At 38.0% G+C, this 14168-nt stretch overlaps 1 protein-coding gene and 1 pseudogene across 11 annotated transcripts in view; both read left to right on the top strand.

Moving 5' to 3' along the window:
* ATE1 (arginyltransferase 1) overlaps nt 1-14168 on the top strand; it is a 165599-nt gene that overhangs the window by 62512 nt on the left and 88919 nt on the right. For all 10 annotated transcript variants that reach the window (XM_079138465.1, XM_079138464.1, XM_079138471.1 and 7 more), the window contains one exon: nt 1820-2001. In XM_079138465.1, the coding sequence (XP_078994591.1) occupies nt 1820-2001 (182 nt within the window). The remainder of the gene's footprint in view (nt 1-1819; nt 2002-14168) is intronic.
* Nucleotides 8464-9428, top strand: LOC306659017 (alpha-endosulfine-like; annotated as a pseudogene). The gene has a single exon. The product of its transcript is annotated as an alpha-endosulfine-like (transcript).

The following is a 14168-nucleotide window of genomic DNA, read 5'->3' on the forward strand; positions in this document are numbered from 1 at the left end:
ATATGATGGATTACATTAATTACTTTCTGTCCTCCCTCTCTTTTTAAGATTGCTTTTCATATTCTAACCAGCCTTAAATACCTATAATAAATTTCTCTTTTTCATAACATATAATTCTTTCTATACATTGTTGGATTCAATTAGCTCATATTTTGTTGAGGATTTCTACCTGTATGTTCATGAGAGATATTGAACTATAGATATTCTTTCTGTTTCTATATAGATATAGATATTCTTTCTGTTTTTTTCTAGTTTTGGTGTTTTGGTATTAGCAAACCTGCTCTTTTAATTTTTCTCTATTCCTCTCCTGCCTTTGCCCATATGCATTTTCCGTGGTTTTATCTATATGAAAATAATGTAAAGGTCATTTTGTATTTGTTCACTTGTTAATTTCTGATATGTACAAACTCTCTTTTATACAAAAGTTGATATGTACAACTTTTATGTTGCTTGATAGATTTGATTTGATGATTTTCATTTTAGTAGTTATATTTAAAATCATGTCGAATTTTATAATGAGAAATGCCCATTAGCTGAATTTACAAAGAAAGATAATTATCCTCTGAAATCTCAGCATTTCTTCTCTGTGATGATAGTTGCATTATGATAATGATGAGGAAATGCTTTTCACCTTTAACTAACAAGAAGTGTCAGAGCCCTTTGTCGGGACCCAGAGCTCTTACCCGGAACAAGTAAGGGGGCCACGTGGCTCCTCCTGCTGGGGTCGTCACAGGATAGGCCTGGCTGTCCTCATGGGAGCACTTCTGTTCTCACCCAGCCCTCTGTTGTTTGTCTCTCACACATCATTTCCTTTCAGTCTTTATGTGGAACAAAAGAATATAGTTTGATAGTGATTCACTCAGCCTGTATATTTCTCACTGTCAAATATTAAACAAGTAAGTTGAGGAAAACTTTAAGTTGATTTCTCATTTTCTTTTTATTTTTTAAATGAATTTTAATTTTAACTGACCCCTAGTAATTGTAAATATTTGTGAGATACCACATAATGTTTGAGAACGTGTACATGATGTGTAATGATCCAATTAGAATAATTGGGATATCTTGTCACCTTAGTCATTACATTTGTGTTGAGATGATTTAAAATCTTCTCTACTGGCTGTTTTGAAATACTCAGTTGATTGTTGTCAGTCGTAGTTAACCTGCTCTTTTTTTTTTTTTAATATATTTTTTAGATGTTGAGGACCTTTATTTCATTCATTTATTTTTATGCAGTGCTGAGGATGGAACCCAGTGCCTTACTCATGCTGGGCAAGTGCTTTACCACAGCCCAGGCCTAACCTGCTGTTCTGTAGAATTTTTTTTCCCCTTTGGTACTGGGAATTGAACCAAGGCCTCACTTGCCAGGCAGGTGTACATCATTGAGCCATGTCCCCAAGCTTGTGCTATAGAGCTTTGCAAGTTACTCTTCCTGTCCAACTGCAACCTTGTCCTTGCTAACCATGCTCTTCTTCTTTTCTTTCTTTCTTTTTTTTTTCTTTTCAGGTACTGGGGATCAAACCCAGGGCTTTAGTGCTTACAAGGCAAGCACTCTACCGACTGAGCTATCTCCCCAGCCCCTAATCATGCTCTTCATCCCTCCCTCCCCTATTTCAATTTTCTTCCTTTTGTTCCCTCAGTTTTTCTATGGGTAAAAATTTTGCTACTTAACATAGTATGTAAATGGGGAAGGTGATGGCAACAAAGAGGAAATTTTAAGACTTATTTAACTGTATAAAGTAAAAGTCTGCTAGATCGATTATGAGATTTTAAATATAAAGAAAAATGGCAAACATCATGTTTGTGTGTCTATTTTTCATAGGCAGAGAATCCCCCTAATGGACCAGAGAGTGGTTATGGCTCCTTTCACCAGCAGTACTGGCTCGATGGAAAGATCATTGCTGTGGGGGTGATAGACATCCTTCCATACTGTGTTTCATCTGTGTATTTGTACTATGATCCTGATTATTCATTTCTGTCACTGGGCGTCTACTCTGCTTTACGGTAAGGTTGCTTTTTGCATTTGTGGTAATACCTTACATAGAACTTCAAGTGATTACTCATGGATTAGATTTATTATGTAACAGAAGAATCTTACTTGACAGTGTAATAACTTGGTATGGTTAGCCTCTTAGTCTATACTGGGATTTAGAACCACTTTAGAACTGATGCCGTTGTTTGATGGTCACTATCTAGCTTTTTAGTGTTTCCATACATGTTTCCGTGTATAAGTTGTTTAGTTTCTACATTTACTTAGGCACCTTCATCAGAACCACTTATTTACCTCAAAGTATAATACTCTTGTCATAACTATCATATGTATTTTCACTATTATTTAAAAGTTGTTAATGTGTAAGTGGATTAAAACAGTATGATTTTGCTAGAAGAAATATATTTACAGAAATATATTTACATTTGTTTAAGGCCAGGGACATGTGCTGAGAAGTGCATGGTTAGGAACTCTGTATGAATGAGGTAGACTGTACTGAACACAAACTAAGGTGGCTGCAGTGTCACTAGGTGCTGTAATCTTACAGGACCACTGTCATGTCTGTAGTCCAGAGCTGACTGAAATGTCGTTATAGGGCAACTGACCGAGTATGTAGAGCAGGAAGGGGGAATTCCTGACTGACCAAACCTGTCCCCTTCATCTGAAGATGATTTCCTTATTATGTCCATGCTGCAAATGTAATGTAGCACAAGCATTTCCTTTAGTAAGGAGACTGGGTCTTCATGAGAATATTTGTTTCTATTTTTATTCCTGCTTGCCTGTATGTATATGTGTAGAGAAGGGAGGAAGATTTTAGTATGGGAGCTTAAGTCTCTTTCTCCTATAATTTTCTCTTTTCATTTCCCTTTCTTTATGTTGATGGTCACATTTTCACATCATTGTAAAATGTACTGCCAGTTTATTTTGATGTGGGTACTTGTTTCTGAATTACACAAGTAGAAGAGTTGATGTTTTTCTCTGAATCAGCAGTTTGATTTAAAACATTTTTTATTGATGCATATTAATTACACAGAATAGTGGATTTTCATTGTGGCATGTTTGTACATGCATACAACTTAATTGGATCACTTTTACTCCCCGATACCTCCCCTTGCCTTACCCTCCTTCCTTCCTCTGAACCTCTTTCTCTACCCATTTAATGGTCTCCCTTGTACTTTCATGAGATCATTTTTTTTTTTTTTTCTTTTTCCTCTCTACCTTTTACATATGAGAGAAAATATGTGACTCTGGACTTTCTGAGTCTGACTGACTTTGTTTAACAAAATGCTTGACAGTTTTATCCTTTTTTCCTGCAAATGATATAATTTTGTTCTTTGTGGATGAATAAAACTGCATTGTGTATGTATGCCACATTTTTTAGCTTATTTATCTGTTGACAGATTCCTAGGCTGGAACCTAGCTATTGTGAATTGTGCTTCTATTAAATGTGAGAATGCCTGCTATCTCTAGAGTATGCTGTTTTGAATTCTTTTTTTTTTTTTCTTTTTTCCCTCCTCTGAGGCGCCTGGTACTTGAACTGCGGCCCCTGCGCACGCTAGGCGAGCGCTCTCCAATATGAGCTATTTCTTCAGCTCCCTGTTTTGAATTCTTTTGGATATATAACAATGAGTGGTACAGCTGAATCATGTGGTAGTTCCATTTCTAGTTTTTCGAGGAACCTCCATGGTGATTTCCAAACTGACTATTCTAACGTACATTTCCACCAGCAGTGTATCAGGTCCTTTTCCCCACTCCCTCACTGGTGTTTATTGCTATTTGTATTTTTTTTTTCCTCCCGTGGTGCTGGGGATTGAACCCAGGGCCTTGTGCTTGCAAGGCAAGCACTCTATCCACTGAGCTATATCCCCAGTCCCATGCTATTTGTATTTTTGATGATTGCCATTCTGACTGGAGTGAGATGGAATCTCAGTACAGTTTTGATTTGCATTTCCCTGATGGCTAAAAATGTTGAATTTTTTAATTTTGTATGATTGTTGGCCAGTTGTACTTTTGAGAAGTGTCTGTTTGATTCAGTAATTCCCTTATTGAATGATTTTAGTTTTTTGTTTTGTTTTGTTTTTATGATAGGTTTTGAGTTAATCCTCTTTTAGAAAAGTAGCTAGTAAATATTTTTCTCTCATTCTATAGACTCTTCATTATCTTATTTCCTATACAGGAGTTTTTTAATTTTATGCCATCCCACTTTGGGTTCTTGGTATTACTCCTGAGCTATTTACTGAGGAAATAGTAAATATAGCTGACACCTCCATGTTGAAGCATTTTCCCTGTGTTTTCTTGTAATAGTTACAAAATTTCTGGTTTTATTCTTAGGTCTTTGAGTCATTTTGAGTTTTGAGCAGGGTGAGAGAGAGCAATCTAGGTTTTTTTCTATTACATACAGATATCCAGTTTTCCCAGTACCACTTGTTAAAGAGATTGTCTTTTCTCCAGTGCATGTTTTTTGGCACCTCTGTTTCTGTCTTCAGTTCTGTTTCATGGGTCTTTGTGTCTGTTTTTATGCCAGTGTCATGCTGTTTTCGTTACTGTGGCTCTGTAGTATAATTTGAAATCAGGTATTGTGATTTCTTCAGAGTTACTCTTTTTGGTTAGAAATGTGTTGGCTATTCTGGATCTTTTATTCTTTCATATGAGTATTTTGACTGTTCTTTTTCCTAGTTCTGTGAAGAATATCATTGGTATTTTGATGGGGATCACATTGAATCTGTGAATCACTTTTGGTAATATGAACATTTTAATGCTGTTACTTCTTCCTATCTTTGTACATATGGGTTCTTTCCATCTTTTAGTGTCTTCTATATCTTTTTTGAATATTCTGTAATTTTATCCATCTTTTGCAGGTGATCATGTCATCGACAAATAGGGATAATTTAACTTCTTCCTGTCCTTTTATTTCTTTTTCCTTTATTTCTTTCTTTTGCTTAATTACTTTGACTAAAATTTGAAGTACTATATTGAAGAGACCTTCTTGTCTTATTCCTGATTTAAGAGGAAATGTTTTCAGTTTTTCCTCATTTAATGTGATGTTGGCTTTGGGTTTGTTGTATTTAGGCTTTGTTATGTTTAGGTAAAGTCCTTCTTGTCCCTAGTTTTTTGGGGTATTTTATCATGAAGAGGTGTTAATTTTTGTCCAAGGTTTTTTCTCCCATCTATTGAGATGATCCTGTGGTTTCTTACCTCAGTTCTACTTATGGGTATGTATTACATTTATTGAACCATCCTTGCATTCCTAGGATGAGACCAACGTTATCATGATGTATGATCTTTTTGATGTGTTCTTGAGTTTTATTTGCAAGTTGTTATGGTTTGAATGCAAGGTGCCCAAAGCTCACGTGTGAGACAATGCAAGAAGGTTCAGAGGAGAAATGATTGGGTTGTGAGAGTCTTAACCCAATCAGTGAATTAATCCCCTGATAGGGATTAATTGAGTTGTAACTGAAGGCTGATAGGGTGTGACTGGAGGAGATGGGCATTGGAGGTGTAGCTTTGAGGTATATATTTTGTATCGGGCAAGTGGAGTCTCTCTCTCTCTGCTTCCTGATCACCATGTGAGTTGTTTCCCTCTGCCACACTCTTCTACCATGATATTCAACCTCACCTTGAGCCCCAAGAGATGGAGCTGACTGACTGTGAACTAAGATCTTTCAAGCTGTGAGCCTCCAAATAAATCTTTCCTTGTTCTCCAGTTGTTCTGGTCAGATCTTTTAGTCACAGAGGCAAAAAAACTGACCAAAACACAAGTATGTTGTTAAGGATTTTTATGCTTATGTTCATCAAGGATATTTTCTTTTCTTGATTTATCTTTATCTGGTTTTGCTATAGGTAATACTGACTTTGTAGAATAAAGAGCCCTGATGTTAGTTCTTTAAAGGTCTGGTAAAATTCAGCTGTGTATTCATCTGGTCCTGAGTTCTTCTTTGTTGGAAGAATTTGTATTGCTGCTTCAGTCTCATTGCTTATTACTGGTCTTCTTAGGTTTCCTGTGTCCTCTGGGTTCGATTTTGGTAGGTCATATATATCTAGAAATTCATACATTTTTTCTAGATTTTCCAATTTATTGGAATGTAGAATTTCAAGGTAGTCCCTGAGGATTTTGCTGATGTACTACTAATGTCTGTTGTAAATCCCCTTTCGTGTCTCTGGTTTATTTGGGTTTTCTCACTCTCGTTTGGTTAAGTTTTTATCAATCTTGTTTATCTTTTCAAAGAACCAACTTTTTGTTGAACCTTTTTTTTTTTATTATTGTTTTCATTAATTTCAACTCTGATCTTCATAATTTATTTCTATTGGTTTAGGGATTGATTTGCCACTGTTTTTAAGATCTTGAGATGCATCATTAGGTTGTTTGAGATTTTTCTGATTTTTAAAACGTAGGTACTAATAGCTATAAACTTTCCTCTTGGAACTTTGCAGTATCTCATCGTTTCTTCCATGTTGTGTATCTATCTTTGTTTGAGTCTAAGAATTTTAAGTTTCTCCCCTAATTCTTATTTAATCTCCATATGTTTGTATAGTTTCTATAGTTTTTCTTGCTGTTGACTTATAATTTCATAAGATTATAAGTCAAGAAACTATTTCAACTCTTTGTATTTGCTAGGTCTTGCTTTGTTGCTTAAAATATGACGTTAACAAGTTCTATAAATAACTAAAAAGAAAGTATATTCAACTGTTGTTGGACAGAAATATTCTGTAGATGTGTTAAGTCCATTTGATCCGTATTGTTTTTCAACTCTGTAGTAACTTTGTTGATTTTGTTTTTGGTTGACCTGTCTATGAGATAGGTATATTGAAATCACCCACAATTGTAATATCGGGCATATCTGAGAATAGTACATGTTCATGAAATTAGGCTCACTAAAGTTTGGGGCATAAATATTTACCATCATTCTATCTTCTTGCCAAATTGTTCCTTTTATCAATATGTCGGGACCTTTAGGTCCCATCTAATTCTGGCTTGAAGTCTGCTTTGTTTTTGGATTTCCATTTGTTGTTGGGTATCATTTTCCATCCTTTCACTTTCAGTCTGGATATCTTTGCCAGTGAGGTGTGTTTTGTAGGCAACATGTAATTGTACCTTGTTTTTAATTCAGTCTGTCAGTCTGTCTATAAATTGGAGAATTGAGACTATTTATGTTGTTTTTATTGAGAGGTATGTATTATTTCCTGACATTTTGTCTTATATGTAATGTTGATTTGATCTAATTCTCATTTGTCTATCTCTTTTACTGAGATTTATTCCTTCCTGATCTCTCTTGGTTGTTTTTATTTTCTTGTGTGTGTAGAATTCCTTTAAATATCTTCTGCAGTGCTCTCAAGTAGTCAAGAATTTTTTTAGTTTATGCTTATCTTGGAAATTTAAAATTTCTCCTTTGATTCTGAAGGGGAGCTTTGCTGATTGTAGCAGTCTAGCTTGGCTCTTATTTTCTTTGAGGTCTTGAAACTAAGTATTTCAAATACTTGTTGATTTCAAATCCTGGCCTTTAGGATTTCTGTGAGAAATATGCTGTTATTCTGATTGATTAGTTTGGAGTTTTTTTCTTGCAGCTTTTAAAATTCTTTCTTTGTTCTTGGCATTTTCGCATTTTAACTATAATGTGTCTCAGAGAGTTTATTTTTTGGTCTCGTCTCTTTGGGGTTCTAAATTCTTCCAACATCTGAATGTTCATCTCATTTCCCAGGTTTGGAAGATTTTCTGTTATCAGTGCCATTAGCCTGTTTGTCTGCTCCTTTTTTAATACCTGTAAGCCTTAAGTCAGGTTCCTTAATGTCATCCCAGAGTTCTTGTTCATTGTGATCACAGTTTCTTATTACTTTTTCTGTTTTGCCATCTGAATGTTCAAGTTCATATACTTTGCTTCTAGGCTTGCAGTTCTCTTTTTTGCTTGATCTCATCTATTAGTGAGACTTTCAGTGGAGTTGTTTTTTATTTTCAGAATTTTGGGGGGTTATTTTTAAGAATATCTCTATTGAAATGCTCTTTCATATCCTTTGTTTTATACCTTAGTTCATTTCTTAGATATTTTTAAAAATTGATTATTCTAATAGTCAACTTTTTGAATCATTTTTTCTTGTTTTCTCATGTTTCCTGTGTTTCTGTATTGAGAGTTATCCATCTTCTGGAGTGGATCTCTATTGCACCGTTACATGGGGGTCAGTTTAGTGAGGTGCTTTTCTTCACTATGTCTTTTATGCAGGGGTACCTCTCTGTGTGAGAGCACCCACTCAGCATGTTCCTGGTGCTGCACGATCGATCCCTGGCACTGCTGGGAGACAGACGGACATCCCCTGCACCTGCTGCTGCTCGAGAGCAAACCATATTCTAACAAGTCATAAAAACTTATTTAAAGACCATAGTGACAGGAGCTGAAGCAGCAGCGCAGGTGTCCCCATTTCCCCTCCCCCTTCCCTTCTCGGGTTGACTTTCCGGGTCCCCTACACTCCACAGTCCGGGTCCCGTCATGTCCCAGAAACTAGAAGAAGAGAACCCTGCGGAGGAACCGGCGAGGAGAAGCAGGACACACGAGAGAAAGCAGGTACTCTCCCTGAGAGGGCTGAGGAGGCAAGCTAAGGCCAGATGTCCAAGCCCAGGACAAAAGCCTGGAGGCTCTGACTTCCTCATGAAGAGACTCCAGAAAGGGCAAAAGTACTTTGACTCAGGAGACTACAACATGGCCAAAGCCAAGACGAAGAATAAGCAGCTGCCAAGTGCAGGACCAGACAAGAACCTGGTGACTGGTGACCACATCCCCACCCCACAGGATCTGCCCCAGAGAAAGTCCTCACTCGTCACCAGCAAGCTTGCGGGTGGCCAAGTTGAATGATGCTGCCTGGGGCTCTGCCAGATCCTGAGACGCTGCCCTCTTGGGTCCTGTGCTGGCTCCTGCCCCTCCCTGCTTTTGCAGCCAGGGGTCAGGAGGTGGCTCGGGTACGGGCTGGAGAGGCAGAAGCCCCTGCCCATTGCTGTCCCAGCACAGGGAGCCCCTTGGGCTGAGCACCAAGACCTTGAACCTTTTTTGTTTTACCTTTTTTTCCAAATAACTGTTGGGAGAAATCTCAATGAAATCCCATGGGTGGGGTTGAGAGGGTGAGTGGAAGATTTGGGTGACTATGAATCAGGGTTTAGAGTTGATGAAAACATTCCTGACAGTCCTCCCTCTTAACCCAGCAGCTGGTGTGGGGTGAATGTGAGGGGGAAAAGTGGAGTATTCTAATGATAAGGGGTTCTAATTCAGCTCTCTAGACAAATGCCTTGTTTCAAAATGGCTGGAGACCTGGTGTTGGATAAAAGAAACTGTTGATCTACATGGAACAGATGCAAACAGTTCTGGTTCTGCAGAGCAAGACTCAACGTTAATTGTTCATTTAAAAAAAAAAAAAAAAAAAAAAACATCCTGTCCTTGAAATAGATTTGCTATGGGAAGAAGGGCAGTGAATTTTGGGGGAAGGAGCCAGGAGCGTGGGGAGCCCCACTGAGCCCAGGGGACTTTTTCAATATTTGAAATAAAAAATAACAAAAAAAGAACCACGAAAAAACCCACCCAGAAAAAAAAAAAAAACTTATTTAAAATTTCCTCTACAAGCCCACTAGTCCAGAAGTGGTAAAAAACATAACATATTATAATATGCCGGAAAGTTAAAGAAAGTAAAATTGATATTAAGCTATAAGGACATAAAAGTAAAAAAAGAAAGAAAAAGATGCAGAAAAGGAAAAATAATAGCAAGTTGGGGAGGGAAGAGGCAAAAAAAAAAAATAAGGAAAATCAGGGGAAGAAAAAAAGGGAGAGTATGAAAAAGAGAAAGACAAAGAACAAATTAGATAACATGTTACTGCATTAAAAATAAATGGCGGGGGGGAGAGAAGAAATTCGATGAAAGTAAAAAGAGAGGGAGAGGGTAGAGAAAAGAGGAAGAAGAAGAAGAAGTAATAAGTCCAGTTGCAAATTACAGCAATAAATCCAAACACGTTATAACATTAAAAAATAGAATCCAGCACTGGTCATGATGGTGCATGCCTGTTATCCCAGTGACTTGGAGGCTGTAACAGGAGGCTCACAAGTTCAAGGCCAGTCTGGGCAACTTAGCAAGACCCTTTCTCAAAAAAAATAAAAAGAGCAGAGGGTGTGGCTCAGTGGGAGAGTGCCCCTGGGTTCAGTCTCAGCACCACCCACCCACGTAGTGCTTTTGATAACAGAGCTGAAAACAATATACCTCTCCTCACTTTGAACTGCATTACATCTTAGTGGGATGTATGTGAGCAGAAGCAGCAGATAAATGTTCAATCCCCAATACCAAAAACTTTTTAAAAATAAAAATAAATACAGGGAAGTGAGAGGTAAAGGCGGCTAAATAAGAAAAACTGAGGAGAGAAAAATGAGAGGGGAAGAGTGTAAAAAGAGTGAAAAAAATAATAGGGAAAATGATTCCAGGTAACATTACATTAAAGAAAAAAATACATAAAATTTAATTATGGTACTCAGTGTCAAATAATAGGGGGACCTGCCTATTATTCAGAAGGTGGTAATACCAGTAAAATGAAAAAAGCTAACAGTGAAGAGTCTAAATTTACTCCTTTTCAAGGTGTTTGAGATGAATTATTGGGCCTTCCATCTTTGGATTACACCAGGTGTCGGGAAGCATGGTAGATGCCCAAGTCTTGACAGTGGGACCTCTGAGTGTCTTTGGGCTTGGAGCTAGTGGCCACACTGTCATCTCCAGGCTGGGTTAGGGGCTGAGTGTTTAGTTCTTCACCTAACTCAACCTTCTGCTTCAAAAGCTGCCCAGGACCTCTCCATCCACCAACCTCATGTGACTCTTTGTGACTTTGATGTCCTGTGGTGCTTCTGGATGCGTACAAGTTTTTAGGAGGACCTAAGGGAACCATCCTGATCATCTGCAGCCCTGTGCCCTCATCTTTCCCTGCCAAGAGGGAGGCTTTGTGTGGCCCTGGGACTAGCAGTATATATATGCCTTGCCCTGCCTTCCAGCACCACAGATATGGCTCAAAGATGTGGCTTCCTAAGTTTCAACATGAATCCTGGTGCGTGAAATCTGGACAGATGAAGTTGTGCTAGACGGCAGGTGGTGTGAGGTCCCGAATGGTTCTAGAGCACCAGTTTCAAAGGGCCTGCTGTCAGCCAGTCACAGTTTAGAGCTCCCAGTGGGTTCAAGCCACAGTCTCACTCCTGAGCCCAGGATAACTTTTGGTCTTGGTACCTGCCGACGAAGTAAAGGCAAATGAAAAAGTGGTCATTGGGTCTCAGAGATACAAAAGAGTGAAAGAGCGAGACAGACAGACAGACAGAGAGAAGAGTAAAAAAGGGGCACAGGGATTTCTCATCTCCTATGCAGGCAGCTTTTAGGATGGCTCCCCTTCTCAGCACTTGCAGAGGCCACAGGGCAGTGCTTGCAGGTGCAGGGTACTGTTCCGCCACACGGTCTCCTTGTGCTGCGGCTGATCTCCTTTCACTGCGTGCCTGTCCTGCAGTGGAGTCCATGCTTCTGGAAGTCTTTATGATCTCTATTTCAGCTCTCCAGAGGGGAACTTCCCCTCCCCCACCACACCCTGGGCGCTGGTGCAGTGCGTTTCTTCTTCTGACTTCTAATAAATCACCATTCTGTGTTTCACCTGAACACTCACTGAGTTGCGTTCCAGCACTTTCCCTTTGCCCCCTTACCTCATCGTGAAACTGCACAACTGTGGATCCAATTTAGTATACATTGCTTGTTTTGTTTTTTGTTTGGTTTTTGTGTAAGCAATTTGATTTTTAAAAAAAGAATTGATTTTTGTATTTGTGTATGTTTCAGTGGTCCACAATATAAAGAAGATCTCCATCAAGTATTTCCAACCTGACTTTTGTCTTAATGCCAATTTATAACAAATTCATAATTATACAGTATTCATATGTAATCTTTAATAATCCTTTATTTTTCTTGTATAGTTAATTGCATTTGTTTTGTATAATATTATAAAAGGTATTCATAGCTCATTTGGATCTCGTTTGAATTAAAACTGATAATTTAGATGATTGACATTTTATAACTTTAGAAGTTAACTTTTGAAGCTTGTATTTCAGAAAAGATGTATTTTCTTTATATCAGACTTACTTTTAAATTATTGCTGTTTTCTTATTTAATTCTTACATCTGTCACTTTACAATGTTTATTTGTGAATTTTTCCAGACCTTTCAGATGGATATTAAGAATAATATTTAACCCCACATAATAAATCCTGGCCTATTGATGAAATATTCATGGCTCAGTAAACTGAGAGACGTTTAGATATCCTGCTGCATTCGAGATAGTCTTCACTTCCAGCAAGATTGGAAGGAGTTCTGTCTGCTGCTTGGTGTGTCTCTTGCCAAGCCTAGAGCTGTAGAGATGTGAGGAAGCAGAGGAGCAGTGTGGGAGACTGCCTCTGCACCGCAGTCCTGTGCTGCCTTTTGTGCTCTTGAAAGGGAGTTGCTGACTCTGTAGAAGAGGAGCCTGACATAAAGCACAATTGGAGAGTAGGTTCCACATTGCCAATTTTATTATTGATTTTAATGCATTTTGGTGGAAGCTGTTTTGGAAGTTTTTCCTCTGTTTCTTCAGTTTCTTAAGCAATCCTATGTAAACTAAACTGCAGATGTTAAAAGTATATGAATTGAAGATTGTGAGCTTGGCATTTGTCTATATATTGTGGGAAGATTAATTTTAGAGATGCAGGCAATTCATTTAACGTGTTTATTTGCACAAAATTTAATCCGCATGTCTTGGCACCATTCATAGACATGAATAATATAGACAGTTGGTCAAAGCAGACAATAAATTAGAAAACAGACAACTTATTTTAGATTCTTTGTAGCACTGTGACACAGTAAAATCAGCAGTGGTGGTAGGCATGAGAACTGTTTTATACTGAGTGGTCAGGAAAGACCTCTATTAACAGATGACATATTAGAAGCAGAAGAGGAAAAGGAACCAGTCTTGTAAAACTATGAGGGCGGAAGTCGAGAGAAAGGGATGGCAAGTCCAAGTGCTCTGAGGGAGTCAGAAGAAGGAGAAGGCTCCTGGTCTAAGGTATAGGGAAGGACTTAGAGAGTGTTTGCGTGGAGGGCAGCGAGGGGCCAGTGGAGCCGGGCTTGCAGGTCATGGTGGGGAGGTTGGATTTTATCTTTGTGTGATACTAATCCAGTGCAGGATCGGGTGACGAGGGTGGTTACCTGATCTGACTTAGTACTATAAAAGATTATTTGGCTGTGGAGCTTATGGAGAGGCAAGAGTGGAAACAGAAAAACCAGTTGGGGTGCTATTGAAGTCATCCAGGAGAGCTGTAAATCGTAACTTCAACTAGAATATCTGAGATGGAGGTGATGAGAGGTGGCCAGAACGAGGGTATATTTTGGAGATAGAATCCGCCTGATTTACTGATGGAATAGATGTAGGAATGAGAGAAAAAGAACAGTTATGAATGACTCATAGGTTTGGGGGGATATTGATGCAGTGAACTGAGATGAGCAGCACCAAGTGGAGAAGGACTTTTGAGGGGCTGGGTGTTCTCATATTTGCTTGTATACATGTATTTTCTTGGTTCGAATCTTGAAAGTGTATTAGTACCAGGAAAAGTAAGATTTATTGTATTTAGTTGGCTTGAATTTAGAAATACTTTGAATTTTGGGGAATAGTCTTTGAAAGCTTTATTTGAACTTGAAAAATGCACAGAATATTCCATTAAATATTATATTTCTAAATTTCAAGCATTCTCTCATTCTCTTCTAAAATGAAGGATCTGGGCTGGGGATATAGCTCAGTCGGTAAAGTGCTTGCCTTGCAAGCACAAGGCCCTGGGTTCAATCCCCAGAACCGCAAAAATAAATAAATAAATAAATAAATAAATAAATAAATAAATAAATAAATAAATAAATACATACATACATACATACATACATACATACATACATAAATACATAAATAAATAAATAAATAAATAAATAAATAAAATAAAATGAAGGAACGAAAGCCTTCAAGAAACAAACATGGAAACATGCTTTAGAAATGTATTCAGGTTTTACTTAAAACTCTCAGATACAACCAGTCATTCAGCTGGGCAAGTAGGGTGAAATTCTGTGCCAAGATCTTCCTGGCTTTAAATTATGACCAAGCCACACCAAGCATTGCAGCAAGT

Source organism: Sciurus vulgaris, assembly GCF_902686455.1.
Source record: "Sciurus vulgaris genome assembly, chromosome: 4".
Taxonomy (NCBI): Eukaryota; Metazoa; Chordata; class Mammalia; order Rodentia; family Sciuridae; genus Sciurus; species Sciurus vulgaris.